The sequence below is a fragment of the Equus quagga genome, chromosome 13, assembly GCF_021613505.1.
Source record: "Equus quagga isolate Etosha38 chromosome 13, UCLA_HA_Equagga_1.0, whole genome shotgun sequence".
Lineage (NCBI taxonomy): Eukaryota > Metazoa > Chordata > Mammalia > Perissodactyla > Equidae > Equus > Equus quagga.
Genome location: NC_060279.1, coordinates 13,371,797 through 13,397,165, shown reverse-complemented (window position 1 = coordinate 13,397,165; position 25,369 = coordinate 13,371,797). Strand labels below are relative to the sequence as shown.

Sequence of the window (25,369 nt, the reverse complement as noted above, 5' to 3'; positions counted from 1 at the left end):
GTCTTCATATTAACTAAAGATAATATATTAATAATTAACTATACAACAGTAGTGTTAAGTTTTTCAAAGGTACTCTATAGTGCGGGGAATTAGAGGAAAGACATCAGAGTTAGCAACTTGTCCAACAGGTTGGCTATCCTGGGTGACACCTGATTCTGAATGACACCTTCTTGATCCTAGCAGCTCAAGTTGCTTACTTTCTGACATAAGAAAGAGCAGGCAGAACCAGGTAATTTTTCCTCTTCAAAGAACAGGACTGCACAACCTAAACTAATTTTTCAAGTTGCTGTTTCAGGAATTCATTTACTCATGAAATACTGTAAACCTGAGATTGACAGAAATGTAGAGTTCTGTAGAGTCAAATTATTGATAAGAGCTGGCTCCCTCTCCACGTGTTTAAGTTCCTAGCACTCCTAAGTTAGCTGAAGGATAAGATCTGAGTACGGGCAAGGAGGGTACTGGAGAAGATAAAGACTTTCATCTGAATTTTAATGACTGATTCAGCGTCTCTCCTGCTTGTCGAGGATATACAAAGAAAAGCATTCTCAGTGACTGCTTAAGGATTCCAAACACAAGGTGAGAGCATACCCATAATTAAATGTGGAATTTTGATCGAGTGAATCCTCATCAGCAGTAAAAAAAAAAAAAAGAAAGAAAAGACAGCTATTAGAGGATTGATATTGCTGAGTCATGACTCATTTTCTTGAATCACTCTTCACTAGGAAACAACAGGACATAATTTTTTTCTCTCTCTGCATTAAAAAATTAGATATTTTAAGAAAGTCTATGCAACTTAAGTATAAGAATCTGTTGAACCTTATTTCACCACAGTCACCGCTTCTTCACTGGAACTGATGTACAGGGAACTGAAAACAAGAACCACTATGAACAACCGCTAGAGAGCGCGCAAGAACAGAAAGAATGAAACCAGTCCACAACACGTTTCCTCTTTACAGGAGGATAAAGGTCAAGATTGGAGCAGAAGGGGAAACAAAACCATGTTATCTACATAAAAGGATTCTCCGAGTTTCAAAGGGATAATCCCGTAACTTTTATGAGTAAATAATTAATGTGAAAACTCAGTAATTTACACATCCAGCCTTAAGCCCCTGTCCCTGGCCTGTTTTTTGTCTTCACTTTTGTTTGAAGAGATTTTATTCTTATGGTTTAAACGGGATACAAAACACAGAATTATAACCAAGAGGTAGGGAGAAATTGCAGGAGGAAAGGAGAAATAATTCCTTTGAATGAGAAAAAAGTTTTGATCAACTACTGCCAAACTTCCACCAGAAAAATGTCATAGCTATATTGCAGACCTATTTACTTTCTTTGAAAATTTAATATATAAACTATGTTTATAGGGATATATACATTTCATGAAAAAAATTTTTTTAAGGAAACTAATATCAAGGAAAAAATCATAAGTAGTGAAAATGGGCCTGCCTTCAAGAAAATACTGGTCAAAAGAAAATTATTTCACATACATATGAGAGTTTCTTTTCTCATGTTACTCATTTCACTCTACCCACTTTATTCTCATTTAAAATTTGTCTTTAGTCACAAAATGGGCATCTTACTATTGCTTTTCTTTAACACAGAAAGTATAAACCTGCATAATCTAACATTTGTATTCAGAAGAGAAAAAAAGAGTACGTGTTTCCTTCTAATATTTTTCTCTTTCTAATGCATGGTAATCAGTTTTATAATGATTAGCTTGGTTAATAAAGTAATTTCTTTCAAGTTAGGTCAGTAAAATACCAGCAACAGTTTAATGACCTCTGATTTTTTCTGTCATGGGGAAATACACTCAGGCCACAGGTCCACCTTAATATCTCTCTCTGTGTGTCTGCCTTGTCTATCTATCAATTGATCTATCATATACACACATACACAAACGCACACATATCATGGCAGTCGTTTCACATGCAGGATAAAAGATGAGAAAAATCTAAGCCCTGCGAATACAACATGAACACTGTTTAAGTTGGCTAGAGCATTATGTCCTCATTCTCACAGCCACCAGCCCTCTTATAAACAGTGTGCTTAAATAATGGATTCTGCAGTAAGACAAACAGTCTCTTGTTTCCTACTGGGTGGAGAATGCACTTTGTAATTTGGTTTCCAATAGCCAAGAGCAGTAATGAAACCATTCCTTACAATTTAGTGCTCATCCCACACAGACTTGTTAATCACTACTGCATTTACACAGACCCAGTTGAAAACTGGAATGAGCAGGTCAAGCTTTAACACAAAAGAACAACATCCCTTCACTGTGCTTATAGCCAAATCAAGCTAACTTGTTCCCAGGAGTTGTAAAGGGCCATGACAGATCCTTTTGACAGTGGCTATCTTTACCATTTAGCTCACTAGAATAGTGTGGCCTCTCTCAACCCCACAACGGTCTCCAGAAAAATAGAAAGGGCAGCAACCATTTTTAGGGACTAAATGAAAATGTATGAAGACAGATGCTCACTGTCTGTTGTGACTCAAAATCCTCCACTTAAGTTATCCTCTAACACATAATTCATGAGGTGAACTAACAGAGGACACATAAACGGAGAGAAACAGCTGCACCTTGGATACTGAAACAATTGGTCCCAACAGTTGGATAATTTAAAAACGTTATCTTAAATTTTTAAAAAATAAACATAGAGAAGGCAGTGAATATGGAATGATTTTTGCTTCCAGTAAATAGATACAAATTACAAAAATGGGTATTAGTACATAGGGAAAGCTTTACTAACATAAACTACACAGAAAATTTCTAAGTCCTAAAGTCTTTAAAACAAATTAAAATCAATTTGAAAGAGTTTTAATTTTACATACAGATATGCAGAATATGCCACAGCTATGTAATTGTTTATATAAAAGTAGCATACAAACTATAGTCATTTTCCTTAACTGAAAGCCATTTTTTTCTTCTAATAAATATTTTGTCATATATTTTTGGTTTTGACCAAGAGCATGGTATCAATATTGATTTGATGACATCTATTCCCCTATATCTCCTCCCCATAAAACTCAATCGAGGTTTATGATCTATTTGACCTATTTAGGCAATAATTCGTGGTATCTGAGGCCAGCAGATATAGTATAGATAAAATGAAAAGCCTAAATGTAACTGGTACCAGGAAAAAACAGTAAACTGAAAATTAGGAGATTTTCATTTCAACTCTGTTCCTAACTCTGTGATCTTGGGCGAGGACAAATCCCTCAGACCTCAATGTTCTCACTGAAAACGGAGAGCCTGGACTATGGTTGATCTATAAATCTTTCAGATGTAACTTTCAATGAGCCAGTCAGTTAAAGTTTCTAACTTGTCATCTATTGGCAGAGGATGTTAAAAGCCTACCTTGGGCAAAAGGAACAAAGTTCTCATTTGAATGCTCTTACTGTTGTCTATGGATCCAACCTGTTGAACTTTCTGAATGAGACATTTATTACGTGCTACTGAGATTCAAGCAAGGCTGTTACAATCTTATTGATGGTCAATATAGTTTTTCTCCCACAGAGAGAAATGAACTGTATCCATTCCTAGTTATCTTAATATTTCATAAAGAATTCTGGGGAGGATCCAGACTAAGAATCCACTTCAAATTATTAAAAGAACAAGTAAATGTTGTGGCGTTACTATTTTGCTGTGATCATTACTCTTTCAATTTACAAGTTTCTCAGAAGGCTATGCCTGTGCTGGATTTTGTACTGGAATGCTGATAGCCTCCACACAGTCTTCCTGTGAACTCACTGTAATGAAAACCAACTTGTTTTTTTAAAGCCAGCAATCACAAAGGTAAACAGTCATTGCATTTGTGTACTTAAAAAAAACCAAAATATTCCCTTTAATTATATACAAACTTTTAATTTCAATCTCAGACTCTAGGAACTCTTACCTGGGGCTTGCATTCTGTGAAGTTTCTGGGTGTTACTAACATGATCTTTCCGGCATGCCAGTCAGAAACTCAAAACACTTTGTGTACCGTACTCGCCCGTGCTCGCTTTTGCTCTCTCTCTCTCTCTTTTGCTCTCGCTCTGTGCCTTAGACAGTTTGGAATGCAGAAAAGCCAGAGCCATCGCCAGTCAAATTCAACCCTTTTTTTTCCTCCAGTTCTGTTGCTAGAGAGCACTAAACAATAGCCACCCTTCCTTACTCACCACGCCTCTCTTTACAGCACTGGGTGCAGGCAATCTACTTCAGGACAAGCAATGCGATTTACCAAGCTACGTACTTGTTTTTTCTGTCCCAAGGGGCAGTAGGGTTGATGTGTGCATCTGTGTGTTTTAATAAGTGATTTTTTTAAAGCAATCTAGTTCAAAATCTGTCCTGTTTTAGGAATAGAAAAATAAAATAAATTTCAGAGATTCTTATTTTGAACGTTATTATACTGAATTAAAATGTAAACTTTTCAAACTACAAAAACTAGGTAAATATCTTACAGCTGATACATATCTTGAAGTCTGTTAACACACATATTATTATCTTAAACTCACTCAGTAGAATCACCTTCACTTATCACAATGGAAATATTTTAAATTTAGAAAATTTTTATTTCCTTAAAACTCTTCATTCAGCTCTTAAACTAGAACTTCATTTTAAAATAAAGGATAATCAAAAATTAATTTTATAAACTGAGTGGCTCTTACTAATTCGTCAACTAGATGTGCTTAAATTATAGATAATGCCACTATTCTCAGTCATCATTTGGTTTGTTTTAAAATCAGACATATTTCTAAGGTATTTTTTTCTACATTCCAAAAAAGAAAGGCAGGTCAATGATGTAAGCTTCATTATTGATATGATGACCTAGCACATTATGCGGCTGCTCAGTTGCTGAGGTTAGCATATCAGGATTGATCAATTTAAAAATTCAAATTTTGAATCACTGAATAGACTCCACTTACCACTTCAGACAGTGGAACATGGCAGACATGAGAAGAGCACAGTATCAATGTTACCTACCATTTAACAAACAGCTGATGGAAGCACATATCCTCAATCTATCTATATTTATGTGTGTGTGTATATATATATATAATGTGTAATATATCTCTCATACTATCTTACTATATATGTGTACATATCTCTGTGTGTGTATATGTGTGAATGTATGTATATCCTTTGGCACCCTTTGTTTCCTCCTCTTTCTCTCCTCAAGTCTCAATGATTTAAATTTAAAGTCTCCTGTAATTCTATCGTAAATTGTAATGGGTTATCTCGTTTCATCTTCCTTTAAGAATCATAATGCTCTAACATTGTATTTTCTTCTGCCTTTATTTCTGGATTCCTATTTCTACTTCAGATGAACGACTTCTTTAAACCCTATTGATACTCAAATAAGAATCATAGGGAAAGAAAGGCATAAACAAAAGTTACACAGAAAGGAACAAACTATGGGTATGACTCTGCAGACTTGCAGACCACAAATTCCCACCCTGTGCCCTATACGAAACGAAACCCCTATCCTTTCATCACCAAAGATGATACAAAGCTTCATCATTATTATTAATTGTCATTTATAATTGACCTTAAAATACTACAAAGCATACTGGGATTATTTTTACTTATTCCTCAGAATAATTCTAAAAAATAGGTCACGATTTCCATAATTCTATCCAAGAGTTAGAAGTAAGGGCAGTGAGTCTAAGTTATAAGGGGGAGAGAGATTCAGCTGAATGAAAGGAAGTCTGAGCCATTGGCAGCAGCTTTCTGAAGGGGCGGCCTGCTGTAAGAGACAGTGACTCCCTAACTCTTCACGCACAGGTTGACTGTCCATTTGATGAATCTACTGTAGTGCAGCAGTTCCCAAGCTATGCTACCGAACAACACTGGCATTCTGAGGATAAAAGAGAGTAACAGCAATCTTCTCCCAAATGACAGAAAAAGTTCACGTATACAATTTTCTCAAGTGTGAATTTTTCTTCTTAAACGTATTTTAAAACGCTAAAATCTATTGCTGTTAATTAACCTTAAAAATGTCTAGAATGGTTCCAAATTCAGATAATGACATTTTCAGATAGTTGAAGGTTAATTATAACGATAATTTATTGTGTTCTGCACAAAGCATATTTACTACCAGGAGTTCTAATACCTGAATAAATCTGAGAACTGTTGAGAAAACAATTTTTCTTAAATCTGAATATGATGCTATTCCATTAGTCAACACTCTTTCAAGGAGATTACATACCATATCTTCTTAATATCTATACTAAATCTTTGTTACAAGTTTGCATGACTATTTGTAATTCCCTGTTTCATGCCTTCCAGCTTTGGTGTTGCTCCTTCTCTGTCTGACAGTTCCTTCTTTACCTGGTCTGCCTGTCATACTCTTATTTACCCTTCAAAACTCATATTTAAAATTATTTTCTTCATGTAGTTTATCCTATTTCCTACACAGAGTTCATCACATTCTCCTCTGTACTTTTTTTTTAAATTCTGCACTATTTTTTCCTTTATAGCTCTCATCATCATATTATGTACTGATGTTTAATGTCTCTTTTATTGGGGGTGGGCGTGGTGGCCAGGGCCTTTGTCTTGTTTTCAGCTTATCCCTAGAGCTTAGAACAATGCCTGGCATCAGTAGGTACTTAATAAATGATAGATGGATAGATGGATAGATGGATGGATGGATGGATGGATGAAAGAAGATATTTCACTTATTGAACCTTTTGTAAACATTTAGACTTAGAAATACTTTAAAATAATTTGAGGACAGGGACCATAGTATATCCGTTTTCTGATACCAGAGCTTATTAGCACCACTATGTTGTTATGGTGAAACAAGAACATAAAGGAACTCATCTCAGGCTTGTGCAGTTTCAAGTAACTAACTGAAGCCAATCAAATTATACACCAAGGGAAAATAGTCATTTCACCATTTACCCAATTAGGACCTACTTGCACTAGGTGGAATCCTGATTGGCAGAAGTTGCTTCTCAAAGTAATTTTTACCATCTATGAAGCTACCACAATGTGCTGTGCTGCCATGGTCAGGGAAATGCAGCTTCTGAGGTAGAGACTGAAGAGACTGATAAAATCTTAATCTCCTACAACATCAGGGAGGAGTTCTCTAAGAAGCTGAAGAAATATCAGTAAACGCTTCACTCTTTAGCTAATAGGCTCAAGTTAGAAAGTGGCTAAAACCCACGTCCATGCAGAAAATTCCTCACTGGTTAGGAACAGCCTCATAGACTGTGAAAGAGTTTTGAACTGATATATTAGATCATACAACTAGAACTCTCAACTTAGCACCCAGAATGTTCATTTTGGTTATGTGAGGGCACTTAAGCCATTTTATTTCTGCAGATAATCACTATGCTGTAAATATCTGTTTTCACATTTCTCCTCTGTATAGAGAGTTGGGTAGGGTTGTCTTGACTAATCCATCTTATGCAGTCATGATGCAGCATCGGACCTAATAAATGGTTCTATTAGGTTGAACTACATGAAAATGCCATTTTGTAAGTCAAAAACAAGCAATGATCAAATGAATTATAAGACAGATTCAAACACTGAATGAAGGGTTGAACTACATAATTTTAAAGGTCTCTTTCACTTCTGGAATCTCATGATATTATAATTCAAACACAAGAGTATCAATCAATTTCAATGCTTGGTTACCACCTTGTCAAACTATGGTCCTCCTATTATACATTTAACATAGCATTCTGTTCTTGTCCTTCTTGGAACTTACCACAACTATAATTTAACTATTCATATATTGGATGTCTATCTGCTCCTTGTCCTGGTACCTGTAAGCTCCACGGTGGCAGGGACTGTACCTACCTTGTTCACTGCTATATCCTCAGCACAAAATATAGTGTTTGCCTCATAGTAATTGCTTAATAAACAAATGGCTTGAAAACAAGTCTAAGTGGATTATTGAAGGCTATATTTATGTGAATTTCCAAATTCAGTATCAACAAATATTGGTTTTGTTTTAAAATACTAGGATAATTTTTCCTAGTTATGAATCAATCAAATAGTATATCTGTTGAATTATGAAGAATATAGACAGCTTATTTTCCCCCTACACCATACAGAAGTAATTATGGAATTCTGACTTTGGTACAGTTATATAAGTCAATGTGACAGCCATTAAGAAACCTTAAGACCATAAATGCATGATTTTCTGAAAATCAAAGGGCACAAAAAATAAGCTAGCTGCATATAATTAAAAATTACTTGCACATCCATTTTATTTCTCACCAAATTAACAAACAAAAACACTGCTAATACCTATCTTCTCCTCTTCCAAACAGAAACACATTTAAATAGCAGTCAAACTGAGGTGTATGCCAGTCTGTATGTATGCTCCCTCTTTTGAACAGAAGAAGATCAGAAATACAGCTGCTTCTAACTGAAACCATAAACAGTTTGGCATTTTGATACTGAGGTCTTCCCACTGTGTTCTTTTGAGAGTTCATATTAGAAAAGGAAATCATTGTTTATAATTGGAATGACAAACACCAAAACCACCCACTTTAGAAATGCCACTGAAATTCTAATTTTTATTTGAATTTGATGGGACCACAAGACACACACACACACAAACACACTTCTCTTCTGATAAAGAGGTCTTTATAATTAAAGACCAGAGGATCTCCTAGTCATATGGTTAGCAAAGTACTTACAAGTGTTCAGAAGAGGCACATGCCAAAAAAGTGACAATTTTGATGGCCACACAATGTTTTTACAACTTATGGCTAAGCATTAGAGCTTTACCTTGCTTTTCCAGCTAAAATGATTTAGTAGATTGCATCTCCTCACCTGAAATGGCAACTGGCAGGGAGGAAGCATCACAGAGACTAGACAAAATCAGAGATCAGTAACCTTTCTCAATATTCAGGCTTTCATATGAATACCACTATATTTCAAAGAAAAATAAGCAAAACAGTAAGTGGAAAAATATAAGCAAATCATCTTCTAGTTTTATTTCATCATATTGAGTAACAATATTGTACAAGAACAAAAGCAATACTTCTATTACTATGAAAAACATTCATTAATAAACAACAAAAAGCAACTAAAAGCATTTTGGGAAAGGGTTGGATATTAATGGATGATATCTCTGAATGTACTCACAGAGCCAAGGACATGCCTATGATACTGGTTCTACTCATTTAAAAAGATGGCTTATAGGGAATGATGTCAGCATCATGGCGGAATAAGTTGTTCCCTTTCTCTCTCCCTTCTAAGTTACAACTAAACAGACATTCATTAACCAACAGAGGATTCCCTACACAAAACATCAGGACACCTGAGAGATTCACACAGCCATACATCTGAAGTTGGGTGGACTGGATCCCTGGGAAGCAACTGAACTGGGTGAGCGGACCCCTCCCCATCCCCAGAGGCAGCAATCCAGGTCACAGATCCTCACACAGCAGCTGGTGTGACTGTGAGTGGATATGGAGGCAGCTTGGCCTGCACAGGAATGCTTTTGGAGTGGTAGGCTGGCCCACGGGAGCACCCCCTGATTAAGGTGGCTCCACCCACTTGAATGCTCCCTCCTGAACGGCAGCAGTTCAGCCAGCACCAGCCTGAATGAAAGTGCCACCCCTGCCTAGCACAGCAGCTCAACTGGCCCCACCTGTGCAAGTGCAACCTGCCCACTGAACACAGAGACCCTGGCTGCAGGAGCACAACCCGCAGAGAAGCTGCAGCCAGCCCATGTGAACGCAGAGTGGCCCACCAGTACAACTACCAGCAGATGAGGCAGAATCAGAAAATACAGCTTCTGACCCCATCCCCAGCAGTGGCAGGTGGAATCTGCAACATAATACTACTACAAATGCGCCAGCAAAGGATCATTTCATCTAATACCATGAAGAACCACAGTAACACTGCAGAGAAGAAGGAAAAGGACAAGTCTCCAGAAACCAATCCTGAAGTCACAGAAGATTACAATCTAAATGACAGAATTCAAAATAGTTGCCATGAGGAAATTAAATGAGTTACAAAACAACACTGAAAGACAGGTCAATGAGTTCAGGAATAAAATTAAGCAACAGAATAATATTTCACCAAAGAGATTGAAACTCTTAAAAAAATTATACAGAAATTCTGGATATGAAGAACATAATTAATGAGATAAAAAATAATGTAGAAACTATAAAAATAGAACAGATCTTATGGAGGACAATATTAGTGAATTAGAAGAGAGAAATACAGAAATACTTCAGATGGAGCGGAAGAGAGAACTAAGCTTTGAAAAAAATGAGGTAATTCTTAAATATCCGAATCAACTAGGAAAAGTAGCATTAGGATCACAGGTATTCCAGAGGGAGAAGAGAAGGAGAAAGGAGCAGAGAGCTTATTCAAAAAAAAATAATAACTGAGAAGTTTCTAAACCTGAGGAAGAAACTGGACTTACAAGTATATGAAGCCAATAGAACTCCAAATTACATCAATGCAAAAAGACCTTCTCCAAGGCATACAATATTAAAACTGGCAAAAGTCAATGACAAAGAAAAAATATTAAGGGCAGCAAGGCAGAAGAAAATAACCTACAAAGGAACCCCTATCAGGCTTTCAGTGTATTTCTCAGCAAAAACCTTACAGGCTAGGAGAGAGTGGAATGATATATTCAAAATACTGAAAGATAAAAACTTTCAGCCAAGAATACTCTATCCAGCAAAATTATCCTTCAGATATAATGGAGAAATAAAAACTTTCCCAGATAAAAGCTGAGGGAGTTCATTGCCACTAGACCTGCCTTACAAGAAATGATGAAGGAATCCTTCCTACCTGAAACAAAAAGGCAAAGGTTTAAAAAGCTTTGAGCAAGGAAACAGATAGACAAAATCAGAAAAGTGCAACTCTCAATCAGAATAGGTTAGCAAACACTTATTTATAACATGAAAGATAAAGGAAAAGAAAGCATCAAACATAACTATAAACACTTCAATTTAGTCAAAAATAACACAAAAATGAATAATTTGTGACAACAATAACTCAGATGGGAAAAGGACTGGGACAGAACCTGCTTAGGCTAATGGAGACAACAGTCTATCAGAAAATGGACTATCTCATCTATGAGATCTTTTATACAAACCTCATGGTAACCACTAAACAAAAAATCAGAGTAGAGTCACAAATCGTAAAAAAAGAGAAATCCATTGTAGAAAACCAACAAACTGAAATGGCAGTCAGAAATACAAGCGAAAAGAAATAATGGGAATATAGAATAACACGAAAACAAGAGATAAAATGGTAGTATTAAGCCCCCATATATCACAATTACCCTAAATGTAAATGGATTGAATTTTCCAATCAAAAGACAGAGAGTGGCTGGATGGATTAAAAAATAAGATCCAACAATATGCTGCCTCCAGAAAACACATCTCAGTTCTAAAGACAAACATAGACTCAGAGTGAAGGAATGGAAGATGATACTCCAAGCAAATGGCAAGCAAAAGAAAGCAGGTGTTGCCATACTTCTATCAGACAAAGCAGACTTCAAGATAAAAAAAAGGTGAGAGACAAAGAGGGACAGTATATAATGACAAAAGGGACATTCCACCAAGAGGACATACACTTATGAATATATACGTACTTAACACAGGAGCACCAAAGTATATAAAGCAACTATTAATAGACCTAAAGGGAGACATTGATAGCAACACAATAATAGTAGGGGACCTCAACACCCCACTTACATCAATAGATAGATCATCCAGATAGAAAGTCAACAAGGAAACAGTGGCCTTAAATAGAACACTAGATCAGATGGATTAATAGATATATAGAGAACATTCCATCCAAAACCAGCAGAAGACACATTCCTCTCCAGTGCACATGGAACATTAACAAAGATAGACCATACATTGGGAAACAAAGCAATTCTCAATAAATTTAAGAAGACTGAAATCATATCAACATCTTTCCTGACCACAATGCTATGAAACCAGAAATCAACTACAAGAAAAAAGCTGTGAAAGTCACAAATACTTAGAGACTAAACAACATGCTACTTAACAACTACTGGATCAATGAAGAAATCAAAAACCCCTGGAGACAAATGAAATGAAAACACAACATAGCAACTCTTATGGGATGCAGCAAAACCAATACTCGGAAGTTTATAACAATACAAGCCTACTTCAAAAAATAAGAAAAATATCAAATAAGTAATCTTAAACTACACCTAACAGAACTAGAAAAAGAACAAACAAAGCCTAAAGTCAGCAGGAGGGAAACAATAAAAATTAGAGTAGAAATAAACGAAATAGAGACTTAAAAAAAGAAAATATAAATGATTAATGAAACTAAGAGCTAATTCTTTGAGAAGATAAACAAAATTGACAAACCCTTAACCAGACTCTCTAAGAAAAAAAAAGAGAAGGCTTAAATAAATAAAATTAAAAATGAAGAGGAGAAATTACAATGGGTACCACAGAAATACAAAGGATTATAAGAGAATACTATGAGAAACTATACACCAACAAATTGGACAATCTAGAAGAACTGGATAAATTCTTAGATTCATACAACCTTCCAAAACTGAAACAAAAAGAAATAGAGAATCTGAATAGACCAATCATGAGGAAAGAGATTGAAATAATAATCAAAAACCTCCCCCAAAAAGCAAAAATCCAGGACCACATGGCTTCTCCGGAGAATTCTACCAAACATTCAAAGAAGACTTACTACCTATACTTCTCAAACTATTCCAAAAAATTGAAGAATCAGGATGCTTCCTAACTCACACTATGAGGCCAGACAAAGACAACACAAAAAAGGAAAATTACAGGTCAATATTGCTGATGAACATAGGTGGAAAATCCTCAACAAAATATTAGCAAATTGAAGACAGCAATACATTAAAAGTTTCATACACCATGATCGAGTGGGATTTATACCAGGGAGGCAGGGATGGTTCAACATTTGCAAATCAATCAGTGTGATACCCTACATTAACAAAATGAGGAATAAAAATCATATGATCGCCTCAATAGATGCAGAAAAAGCATTTGACAAGATTCAACATCTATTCATGATAAAAACTCTCAATCACATGGGTATAGAAGGAAAGTACCTTCACATAATAAAGGCCATATATGACAAACCCACAGCCATCATCATACTTAACGGTGAAAAACTGAAAGCCATACCTCTGAGAACAGAAACAAGACAATGGTGCCTAGTTTTGTCGCTCTTAGTCAACATAGTATTCGAGGTTTTGGCCAGAACAATTAGGCAAGGAAAAGAAATAAAAGGTATCCAAACTGGAAATGAAAAAGTAAAACTCTTGCTGTTTCCAGATGACATGATTCTGTATAAAGAAAACCCTAAGGAATCCACCAGAAAACTATTAGAAATAAACAACAACTACAGCAAAGTTGCAGGCTACAAAATCAACTTACAAAAGTCAGTTGCATTTCTATACACCAATAATGAACTAGCAGAAAGAGAAGTCAAGAATACAATCCCACTGGAGCCGGCCCCATGGCCTAGTGGTTGAGTTTGGCACACTCTGCTTTGGTGGCCTGGGTTTGGCTCCTTGGCATGGACCTACAACACTCATCGGCGGCCATGCTGTGGTGGTGACCCACTAACAAAACAGTGGAAGACTGGCACAGATGTTTACTCAGGGCAAATCTTCCTCAGCAAAAAAAAAAAAAAAAAAAAAAATACAATTCCATTTACAATTACAACAAAAAGAATAAAATATCTAGGAATAAATTTAACCAAGGAGGTAAAACACCCATACACTGAAAACTATAAGACATTATTGAAAGAAATCAAAGACATGGAAAGATATTCCATGCACATGAATTGGAAGAATAAACATAGTTAAAATATCCATATTACTTAAAGCAATCTACAGATTCAATGTAATCCCAATCAGAATCCCAATGACATTCTTTACGGAAAAAGAATAAAGAATCCTAAAATTTTCAGGGAACAAAAAAGTATTTCAAATAGCTAAAGCAATCCTGAGAAAAAAGAACAAAGCTGGAGGTATCACAATCCCTGACGTCAAAATATACTACAAAGCCATAGTAATCAAAACAGCACGGTACTGGCACAGATCAACAGAACAGAACTGAGCCCAGAAATAAAAGCACACAAATAAGGATAGCTAATCTTTGACAAAAAAGGCAAGAACATATAATGGAGAAAGGAAAGTCTCTTCAATAACTGGTGCTGGGAGAACTGGACAGCCACATGCAAAAGAATGAAAGTAGACCATTATCTTACACCATACGCAAAAAGTAACTCAAAATGGATCAAAGACTTGAATGTCAGACCTGAAACTATAAAACTCCTAGAAGAAAATGTAGGCAGTACACTCTTTGACATCAGTCTTGGTAGTATTTTTTCAAATACACATCTACTTAAGCAAGGGAAACAAAAGAAAAAATAAACAAATGAGGGGCCCGGTCCAGTGACCAAGTGGTTAAAGTTCCGTGCAGTCTGCTTCAGTGGCGCAGGTCTGCTGGTTCGGATCCTGGGCACAGACCTACTCCACTCATCAGCCACGCTGTGGAGGTGTCCCCTGTACAAAAAAAAAAATAGAAGAAGACAACAACATGGATAGACCTTGAAGGTATTATGTTGAGTGAAATAAGCCAGACAGAGAAAGACGAACTCTGTATGACTCCACTCATAGGTGGTAGTCAACATATAGACAAAGAGAACTGATCGGTGGTTACCAGGGAAAAGGGGAGGTGGGGGGAGGGCACTAAGGGTGAAGTGGTATACCTACAACATGACTAATAATAATGTACAACTGTAATTTCACAAGGTTGTTAACTATCATAATCTTAATAAAAAAATAGAGGAAGATTGGCACAGATGTTAGCTCAGGGCTAATCTTCTTGAAGTAAAAGAACAGAGGAGGATTGGAAACAGATGTTAGCCCAAGGCAAATCTTCCTCAGCAAAAAATAAATAAACAAACAAATGAGACAAGATCAGACTTAAAAGCTTCTGCAAGGCAAATGAAACCATGAACATAATGAAAAGACAATCCACCAACTGGGAGAAAATGTTTGCAAATCATATATCCAACAAGGGGTTAATTTCCAAAATATATAAAGAACTCACACAACTCAACAACAAAAAAACAAACAACCCTATCAAAAAATGGGCAGAGGATATGAACAGACATTTTTCCAAAAAAGATATACAGATGGCCACATAGAAAGATGTTCAACATCACTAATTATTAGGGAAATGCAAATGAAAACTATAACAAGGTATCACCTTACACATGTCAGAATGGCTATAATTAACAAGGCAAAAAATAATAAACGTTGGAGAGGATGTGGAGAAAAGGGAACCCTCATACACTGCTGGTGGGAATGCAAACTGAGGCAGCCACTACGGTAAATAGTATGGAGATTTCTCAAAAAATTAAAACTAGAACTATCATATGATCCAGCTATCCCACTGCTGGGTATTTAGTCAAAGAACATGAAATGAACAATACAAAGAGATTTATACACCCCTATGTTCACTGCAGCATTATTCACAACAGCCAAGATGTGGAAGCAACCCAAGTGCCCATCAACTGATGAATGGATAAAGCAGATACACACACACACACACACACACACACACACACACACACACACAGAAACACAACGGAATATTAGCCATAAAAAAAGACAAAATTATATCATTTGCAACAACACGGATGGACCTTGATGGTATTATGTTAAGTGAAATAAGCCAGACAGAAAAAGAAAAACACCACATGATTTCACTCATATGTGGAAGATAAACACATGGATAAGGAGAACAGATTAGTGGTTACCAGAGGGGAAGGGGATGGAGGGCAGGGTGAAAGGGGTAAAGGGGCATATATGTACGGTAATGGATAAAAACTAGACTATTGGGGGTGAGCAAGATGCAGTCTATATAGAAACTGACATATAATAATGCACACCTGAAATTACACAATGTTATAACCCAGTATGACCTCAATAAAATAATTTTTTTAAAAACGGTGGAAATCTGAATAAAAAAATAGACAAAAATTAAAAAAATAAAAATAAAAGGAGGGCTTACATTGAACTTTAGTAAGTTCTTCAAAAACTCATTTCTTCAGTGGCTTTAATATATATATATATATATATATATAACTGTCAGTTAGGCTTGTTGATTTCCTATTAAGTTCATCTGCTGTCACAAGTGAAGCACTATTAATCTACCTTTCCTATATAATGCAGAGAACACTTCAGTTTCAGTAAAAATAAGTCATCAGGCATTTGTTTTTACCTTAGTTTTCATGGTACAGTCATCTTTGGCATAGCACTGATACAACATACACATACACTATATAATCCAAAACACTACTGAATACTGCAGGTGCAGTCCGCTTCACCCAGTTTCCATTATTCCCTTACAACTAACTGAAGCAAACTAAAATCTAGTAGAACTCCAACAGATAAGTCGCGAAGCATTAAAAAAAAGAAAAACTGAAAATTCTAACAGCGGTTTTGTAGGGAGAAGAGTTCTAAAACATACAACCTAAGAAGTAAATGCTATTATTTTGCCCATTTTACAGATGAGGAAATGGAAACACAGACAGGTTTGAATAACCTGCCCAACGTCACAATGTAGTGGAGCCAGAATTCACATCACACTTGGCTCTGGAGTGATTTCCCTTAACCACTATGGTATATACTAAAGTCAATTACTCCAAATTTATCTTTAAGTGGCATTTTGGGGTTATTATTTTCCTTCTCATAGCTTTCTGTACTCGCCAAATTTCTATAATATTATTGATTTTATAAAAGAGCTTGCATATTCCTCCACATTAGGTTTATCAGCAGCTTTGGCCCCTTTCTTCAATGTGTATGAATCCAGATGTCACAAAACATACAGCTTTGGAACAATATACTGAATTTTCAAAAGAACATTCCACTTGTGCTTTTTCATTTATGTCAGCAACTGGAGACAGCTATTCACCCAGAATCTGAGAGGCAGTTCCTGACTTGAAAATGAGTGATAATGTGTGAAAGTTTTCTGAACATCTGGGTCCTAGGAAATGGGGGCCAGTAGAGAGAGAGTTCATTTTCTTGTTTTTTTTAAAGGTAGAAGAGAATTGGTTAACTAAGGAAAGGGAAAGGGAGATATTCTCAGTAGTTTGGCCCCAAATTGTGTGTTCTCAGGAAGAAATCCAATTCAAGAGACAATGTGGGGCCTCTTTTCTCAGTTCCACAGGTACTTGTTTTCCTCTTCCATTTTTAATCAGACTTTATCCTTTATATAACGATAGAGATAGAAAAAAAATACTACAAACGCACGTACAGTCTTTGGTTTGTATATTCTATACCTTTTTGTTGTAAGAATATTATCCCTTAGTTAAACCTTTAAAAATGATGGTTCTAACCAACAAATGGGACTACATCAAACTCAAAAGCTTCTGCAAGCAAAAGAAACAATTAAGAAAATAAAAAGACAAGCTACAGAATGGGAAAAAAATTTTTGCAAAACATATATCAGATAAGGGGTTAATATCCAAAATATATAAAGAACTCGTACACTTTAGTAACAAAAAACAAACAATTAAAAAATGGGTAGAAGAACTAAATAGACATTCTTCCAAAGAGGATATCAAAATGGCCTCAGGCAGATGAAAAGATGCTCAATAACATTAATTATTAGGGAAATGCAAATCAAAACCACAATGAGATAGCGCCTCACACTAATAGAATGGCTATCAACAAAAGACAAGAGACAACAGGTGCTGGCGAGAATGTGGTAAAAAAGGAACACTTACACACTGTTGGTGGGAATGTAAATTGATCCAATCACTATGGAAAATTATATGGAGGTACCTCAAAAAATTAAAAATAGATCTACCATATGATCCAGCAATTCCACTATTGGGTATATACTCAAAGGAACTGAAAACAATTCTTTTAAAGAGATATATGTACTCTCATGTTAATTGCAGCATTATTCACAATCGCCAAGATATGGAAACAGCCTAAGTGCCCATTAATGGATGAATGGATAAAAAAGATGTGGTATACACACACACACACACATACACACACCCCAATGGAATGTTATTGAGTCATGAAAAAGGAGGGTAATCTTGCCATTTGCAGCAACCTAGGTGAACCCTGAACACATTATGCTACGTGAGGTAAGTCAGATAGAGAAACAACTGTGTGATATCACTTACATGTGGAATTTTAAAAAGTCAAACTTGAAAGAAACAGAGTAAAATGTTGATTACCAGGGAATGGTCGGTCGGGGGATAAAATTGATGTTGTTTAAGAGAACAAACTTGCAACAAGTAGTAAATAAGCTATAGTGATCTAATGCACAGTATAGTGAATACAATGAAACTGTACCATGAATTACATAATGTGATAAATATCACTACAATGGGAATCATATTATAATATATCTATGTATCAAAAGTAGCACACTGTACACCTTAAATTTACACAATGTTATATGGCAAATATATTAAATTTTTTAAAATGATACCCCTGATTTTTTTTTGCTGAGGAAGATTCACCCTGTGCTACCACATGTTACCAATCCTCCTCTTTTTGCTTGAGGAAGATTCATCTGTGCCAGTCTTCCTCTATTTCGTATGTGGGTCATCATCAGAGCATGGCCCACAACGAGTTGTGCAGGTTCACACCCTGGATCTGAACCCGCAAACCTGGGCCGTCAAAGTGGAGCACGGCTGAACTTAATCACTAGGCCACAGGGCTGGCCTCCTGATTATTTTTTTAATAGAAAATCCATTCTCTAAAGGAAAATTTAAGTTCTTAAGTAAGGGGAAAATTAATCTGTGGTACTTTTACTCATTACTTCTGAACCATTAGAATGGTGACAGTAACAAAAATAAGGTCCTTTAATTCAATTAATGGCAATCCTGTCCCATTTTATGATACTAGTCTTAGTACATTTTCATTTCAAATATTACATTTCAAAATACATTTTCCCTCTATTTTTTGAGAAGTGTTATTTTTGAAAGTTCCTATGTAATGAAACAAGCATTTTTTTCCTTTTTAAAAGTTGAGATGAATGATCCTCCAATCTGTTAAAGCCAAGTACAAAACTTTATAGACATGAAAAACAACTCCATAAATAACCACGTTTAGTTTCAGAAAATATCAGTAAATACAAAAAATAACTTTCAAGAGGTTAAAACTTCCTTCTAAATTCCTGTGCAGACGGTAAAAAAAAAATTATTATAGTTACAAAACAAAGTTCCACATCATAAGAAATAACTAGATATTCTCTTAGAAAAGGCAAAAGCAATGGTATAAAAGGTACAGAATTATGAGACAAGGCACACAATCAATTCATGATCAATTCCAAAACAGTGATCCTACAAAGAAAACATGATGGAGTTCAGCAACACAAATACTGCATTCAAGGATTGATTTACCATTTGCTTTGAAAACAAGCCAAATTTTTCTGTCCATCACAAGCGATAATATATTTTCTCTTAGCGATAAAACACGAGATATAAATTTATTACTGCTAAGCTAAAGACAAAACATACTATTACCCATGAAAATCTTGAAAATCTTCTATGAGATTTGTTTCACTGACAGCAGTGATGTAATTCCAATAAAAAACAAAGAATTTGGTTTTCAACATATTCAAGAATTATGACTGTATGCCCATACTATTCTTTAACCTGTCTTCAATACGGGTTACTATTAACAGATAAATCTGCCCCAGGATATAGTAAACTTAGAGAGCGTATGGCTTGGGTTTTTGAACAAATTTAAAACTAAATAATGTATTTAACATGCTGGTCTTAAAATGTCATATTGATAGGAGACAAAAATAAGTGAAAAACAGTTATATTTCAGGGAAGGCTAATACTTGAGTGATATTTTATGGGTGACAAAAATTGAGAGAGAAAAGAGAGATTAATGAATTTGCTAAGGAAATAGTCATGTTGACTAAGGGCAGAATCACACTCCCATTATTAGATCTCTCAAGAGGCCATCTAGAGAAATAAGAACAGGGATATCTGTGCATGAGAATTAGAGACATCCTCTTCCCCTTGTCAGGAAATAAATACAATGGTTTCTATCTCATTGGCAAGAGAAAGTCAGACAACAACACCAATTTTAAGAATATAGTCCTGTCCATAGATAAGTTGTAGGCTTGAACTTGTAAAATTTGATTATTATAGACCATCCTTTATGCTGCACCATCAGCTGTTGCATAATTAAAACTATTCCCTACAAAATAATCAAAATTTCCTATAACTTTTATGATGCATATGTCCAATTTTACATCATACCCATGCATGTAAACATGAAATCAGAAAGAACAAGATGGATTGGAAAATGCTGAAAATACATTGTGCATTCTTGTTCAAGATTTAACTGGACTCAATACTTATTGTCATCAAGTGCCAAACATGTTCTTTGTAAAGAAGTTCTCTAAATGATGCAGGAAGTTGCATTTTAGCAAAAAGAATTTCATTCATCACAATTTGTTCTATGACTGTCAATAGCAACAAGAAACCTATGTATTCTGTTTTTATATTTTTGAATAGATGGCTACAGATTTTTCCCCACAAAATAACAGTAAAACAGACAATTTTGCTAATGAATTTATTTTTGTAAGGGTATAGGATATAACCACTGATACTGTCATAGGACCCAGGAGTATACAACTGTGCCTCTTTTGCTCACCACTCTAAGGTAATATTAGCAGGTGGAAGAGCATAGTGGTTAACAGAACCGACTTTATGGCCAGATTACCAGGTTCAGATACCAGCTACGCCATTTACTATTTGTATGCAGGGTCTTGGCAAAGAATTGCCTAAGTTTCATTAAATAGTAAAAAACAAAAGGGATAATAATAGTACGTAGCTCAGAGGGCTACGTGAGTAAATATTTGCAAAGTGCTTAGAACAGCACATGGCACAAACCACCATATAAACATCTCTTGACTAAAATAAAAATAGTATTCTGTGTGTTTGGCAGAGGGGGGCTGCAAAAAAGTGGAAAAAATAAACCAAAAGAAAATGAGAATAATTTTCATCACTCATCTCTGATTTGACATAGTATTCTTTCCCTCAAAAAATTTACCTCTTTGGACATGAACAGATATTTCTCCAAAGATATACTGATGGCCAATAGGCACATGAAAAGATGCTCATCATTGCTGATCATCAGGGAAATGCAAATCAAAACTACACTAAGATATCACCTTACACCCGTTAGAATGACAAAAATATCTAAAACTAATAGCAACAAACGTTGGAGAGGTTGCGGAGAAAAAGGAACCCTCATACACTGCTGGTGGGAATGCAAACTGGTGCAGCCACTATGGAAAACATTATGGAGATTCCTCAAAAAACTAAAAATAGAACTACCATACGATCCAGCCATCCCACTACTGGGTATTTATCCAAAGAGCCTGAAGTCAGCAATCCCAAAAGTCCTGTGCACCCCAATGTTTATTGCAGCACTGTTTACAATAGCCAAGACGTGGAAGCAACCTAAGTGCCCATCAACAGACGAATGGATAAAGAAGATGTGGTACATATATACAATGGAATACTACTCAGCTGCAAAACAGAACAAAATCATTCCATTTGCAATAACATGGATGGACCTTGAGAGAATTATGTTAAGTGAAATAAGCCAGCAAGAGAAAGATAATCTGTGTATGACTCCACTCATATGAGGAATTTAAAATTATGGACCAAGAACAGTTTAGTGGATACCAGGGGAAAGGTGGGGTGGGGGGTGGGCACAAAGGGTGAAGTGGTGCACCTACAACATGACTGACAAACATTAATGTACAATTGAAATTTCACAAGATTGTAACCTATCAACTCAATTAAAAAAAAAAAGTTTACCTCTTTGCTATAATTTATTTACGGATTTCTTCATTTACCAGGACTCACAAGCTATTATTGCCTCATACTCTCTGAAATCTTTTTCTTTTCCTTCCATTTATAGAAACGTTTAGTTCTTTTACCAGGTAACATTTTAATATGTTCATTGCATGGTCCAGAGTACATCCCATTGCAACTATAATCATGTGAAAAAGTCTGTAACTTTATCAAAAAAGTATTCCTCTTACCAAGAGTACTGTTCAGTCTTTTGTTCCATCCACAGAGAATATTAGAAATAAGACACTACATACCCTACACTGTAATCATAGCTACTTTGATCAGAAAATGCTGATTAAATTACCCACAGAGGTACAAATGGAATGCTTTGTGAAATAATTTCCCAGGTATGTAGGACAGTAGCTTGCAGAAACTTGGGTATACATTCCAAAGAGCAACATACACATAACAACACATTGCTTACGTTACTCATGTTATGGGCTAGTATTAGCCCAACCTTCTGCACTTATCCAATCAAACATTTTGAGAAAAGATTTGTGCAGGGCTTACCAGTCACCTGATAATAATGCTGTAATGAAGTGGAACTGTAATAAACTAGTGCCTTCACTTTAGCATTCAACATTTATACTTTTCCCACCACAAATGACTCTGATAACTTAAAGAAATTTGGTCAACAACACAGACAACCAAGACTTATTGAATGCATAACAAATGCATCTCTAAATATTGTTGAAGACAGATTTTCTTGTTTTGTTGAAATAAGAAGTACATCCAAAGTGATTGAGGAAAAGTGTGTTAAATTTCATCACATTAATTTTTTGCTGCGCACTTCACTTCTGAATACATTTGTACAATCTATGACTTTTCAATGAAAAAACTTGTCTCACCAAAAATCTGGCATCTTGAATGTTTGTCATAATTATTTTAATTATGCATAACCAGTACTTAAGTCTGATATAGCAGTACACTACTTAAAAATCAGATGCAGCAGCCTACTTAAAAATCAAATGTGTTCACATACATTGATTGCTTTGAACTCAAGATATCTTTTTTTACAGAAAATACAGCAAAACTGGCAGAGAGAAAGAAACTAACATTTCGTGAGTACCTACTATGTGGCATCCTGCTGGGGAACTTAATTTAAATATCTTATCTTTCACAACCCTGTGAAGTAGTAATTACCATCCTGATTTTACAAATTCAGAAGGTTGTTTCCTTAAAGTACACATTATTTTATTAAAGCAATATATGTACACTGTGGGGAAAAAAACCCAACCATACTTAAAATCAAATAAGCTAACAAAAAAAGCAGCCCTGTGACCCACCCCACCAAAGGCATTACTCCTTTTAATTTTTAGCTTTTTCTTTTGATATTTATCTAAATGAAACCTAGCAGTATAAGAATATTATTTAGATGTTGCGATTAAATTGGGAAGACCTTGGAAGCCTTCCGTCCTCTTACGTGTTTGGGCTGGACGCTCTCTCAGTCAGCTAAACAGCTGCTGTCCTGAGACTACTTGCCTTCACCAATATTCTGGAGATCTCCTTTGTCTTCTTCTTATCCTTCTCAATGGACCCCTTCTCTTACTTGAAAGACACTTTAGCTTGGAATACAGTTTCAGTTTAGAAATCACATTCACTTGGAACTTTAAGGTCACTGTTCTTTGGTCTTAGCTTCTAATATGACAATCAAGAAGTCAGATGCCACTCTTATCTGAAGCCTATACAGGGTATTTTTGTTTCTGTTTTAACTCCTTGAAAACTTTTAGGAGGCTCTCCTCCTCAAAGATGTTCTGAAATTTCCAGAAGATGTGCTTTGAAGTAGGTATTTATTTATTCACTATGCTGAGCAATAGGTCCTTTTAAACTGGAAACTCATAACCTTCAGTTCTGGGAAATTTTCCTTCAGGTTTTCACCAAATGTCTCTTAACTAGTGAGACTTTCCCTGATCGTCTCTTATAAAATAATATTCCTTTGCCCCCTTCACCCACAGCACTCTCCCGGCCCTTTACCCTACTTCATTTTCTCTCCACTGCATTCATTACCACATGACATACTGTGGAGCTGTTGCTTTCTGTCAGTCTACTCCCACCTGAATGGAAGCTCCATGAAAGCAAGGGTTTTGTCTGCACTGCTGACTATTCTGAATCCTTTGTTCACAAAGGCCAGAACAGCGTTAGGGACATACAGGAATTTTAAAAAATATATTTGAAGAGTGAAAGGATTGACTCTATAGGGCAAGGTAATTTGCTGCATCAGTCACTCTAGGACTTTGAGTCATGAACAAAATCTAGTTGGAGAGAGGAAGGGAAGAGAGACAAGGTCTCACAGCTGCCTGTAAGTATTAAATCATTCTTAAACCAGAAATAGCTGATCAGTAATTGTGATTTGTACAAAGTGGTGGGGAAGCATAATAAAAAAGTGGATTTGAAGTCATACAGCTCTGGGTTTGAATTCTTGTTCTGCCCCCTATTTGGCATCACTATTTTTATCTATAACATGAGGATGATAACAGCACCTGTTTCACAGGACTACTGTCAGGAGTAAATGAGATAATCCACATCCAGACCTTAGCACTGTCACTGTTTCGTCACCATTATGTCTATCTGGTCACATTTCTTGTTTCTTCACATTCATAACTATTCTTCATTTTTATTCCAAAAATGTAAAGAGAGAAATTTGAGGTGGCAATCAGTGATACTGAGAAATAAGAAGAATCAGAGACTCACACTTAAAATTAGCCATTTCATGGTACTGTATCCTAGAAAACATAATAGGAGATGACAAAGTTTGTACAGCATACTAATTATTCAAGAATGTATGGAATTTATCAGGAAAAAAACCCTAAGTGTATTAGTTTCCTAGAGTTTCTGTAACAAATTACCACAAACTGAGTGGCTTAGAAACAAGACAAATTTCTCTCATACCAGTTTTCGGAAGGCCAGAAGTCCAAAATAGACAGAGCTGCATTTCCTCCAAAGGCTAAGCGGGGAACCCTTCCTTGCCTCTTCCAGCTTTTGGGAGCTCTAGGCATTCCTTGGCTTGTGTCTACATAACTCTAATCTTTGCTTCTGCTTCACAAGGCCTTCTCCTTCATGTGACTTGCCCTCTTCTGACTCTTATAAGGACTCTTGTCATTGAATTTAGAACCCACCCAGATAATCCAGGATGGTCTCACCTCAAGATCCTTAATTTAATTACTTTGGCAAAGACCCTTTTTCCAAATAAAGTCACATTTACAGATTCTGGAGATTACGACATAGACCTATCTTTCTGGGGGGCCACCATCAAGCTACTACAGCAGGTATATATTTTGTTCTTCCCATTGGATTTTGTACCATATATTCCTATTGGATTTTCTACACTGTTTTTCAGGTATAAGAATCAACAATGTTGTCTTCCTGCCAATTATGCTTTCAGATTTAACAACAAACTGTTGCTATCGATTACAGTCTCTAAGACATTTTAATAGTTTTCTGATATCTAGTTTCTAATTTAAAAAGATTTTCTAGCCTCAAGAATGCTCCTTATAATTTAAATAGATACCAGAATATAGT

General features: G+C 35.8%; 1 protein-coding gene across 6 annotated transcripts in view; it reads right to left on the bottom strand.

Moving 5' to 3' along the window:
- The window catches only part of RASAL2 (RAS protein activator like 2), a 371,329-nt gene that overhangs the window by 128,574 nt on the left and 217,386 nt on the right, over positions 1-25,369 (bottom strand). For 2 of the 6 annotated variants that reach the window (XM_046681502.1, XM_046681503.1), the window contains exon 1: positions 3,891-4,053. The exons of the other annotated variants lie outside the window; for them this stretch is intronic. In XM_046681502.1, coding sequence (XP_046537458.1) covers positions 3,891-3,903 — 13 coding nt within the window. In that variant the 5' untranslated portion in view covers positions 3,904-4,053. Of the gene's footprint in view, positions 1-3,890; positions 4,054-25,369 lie in introns of those variants that run through there. 6 annotated transcript variants of the gene reach the window in all.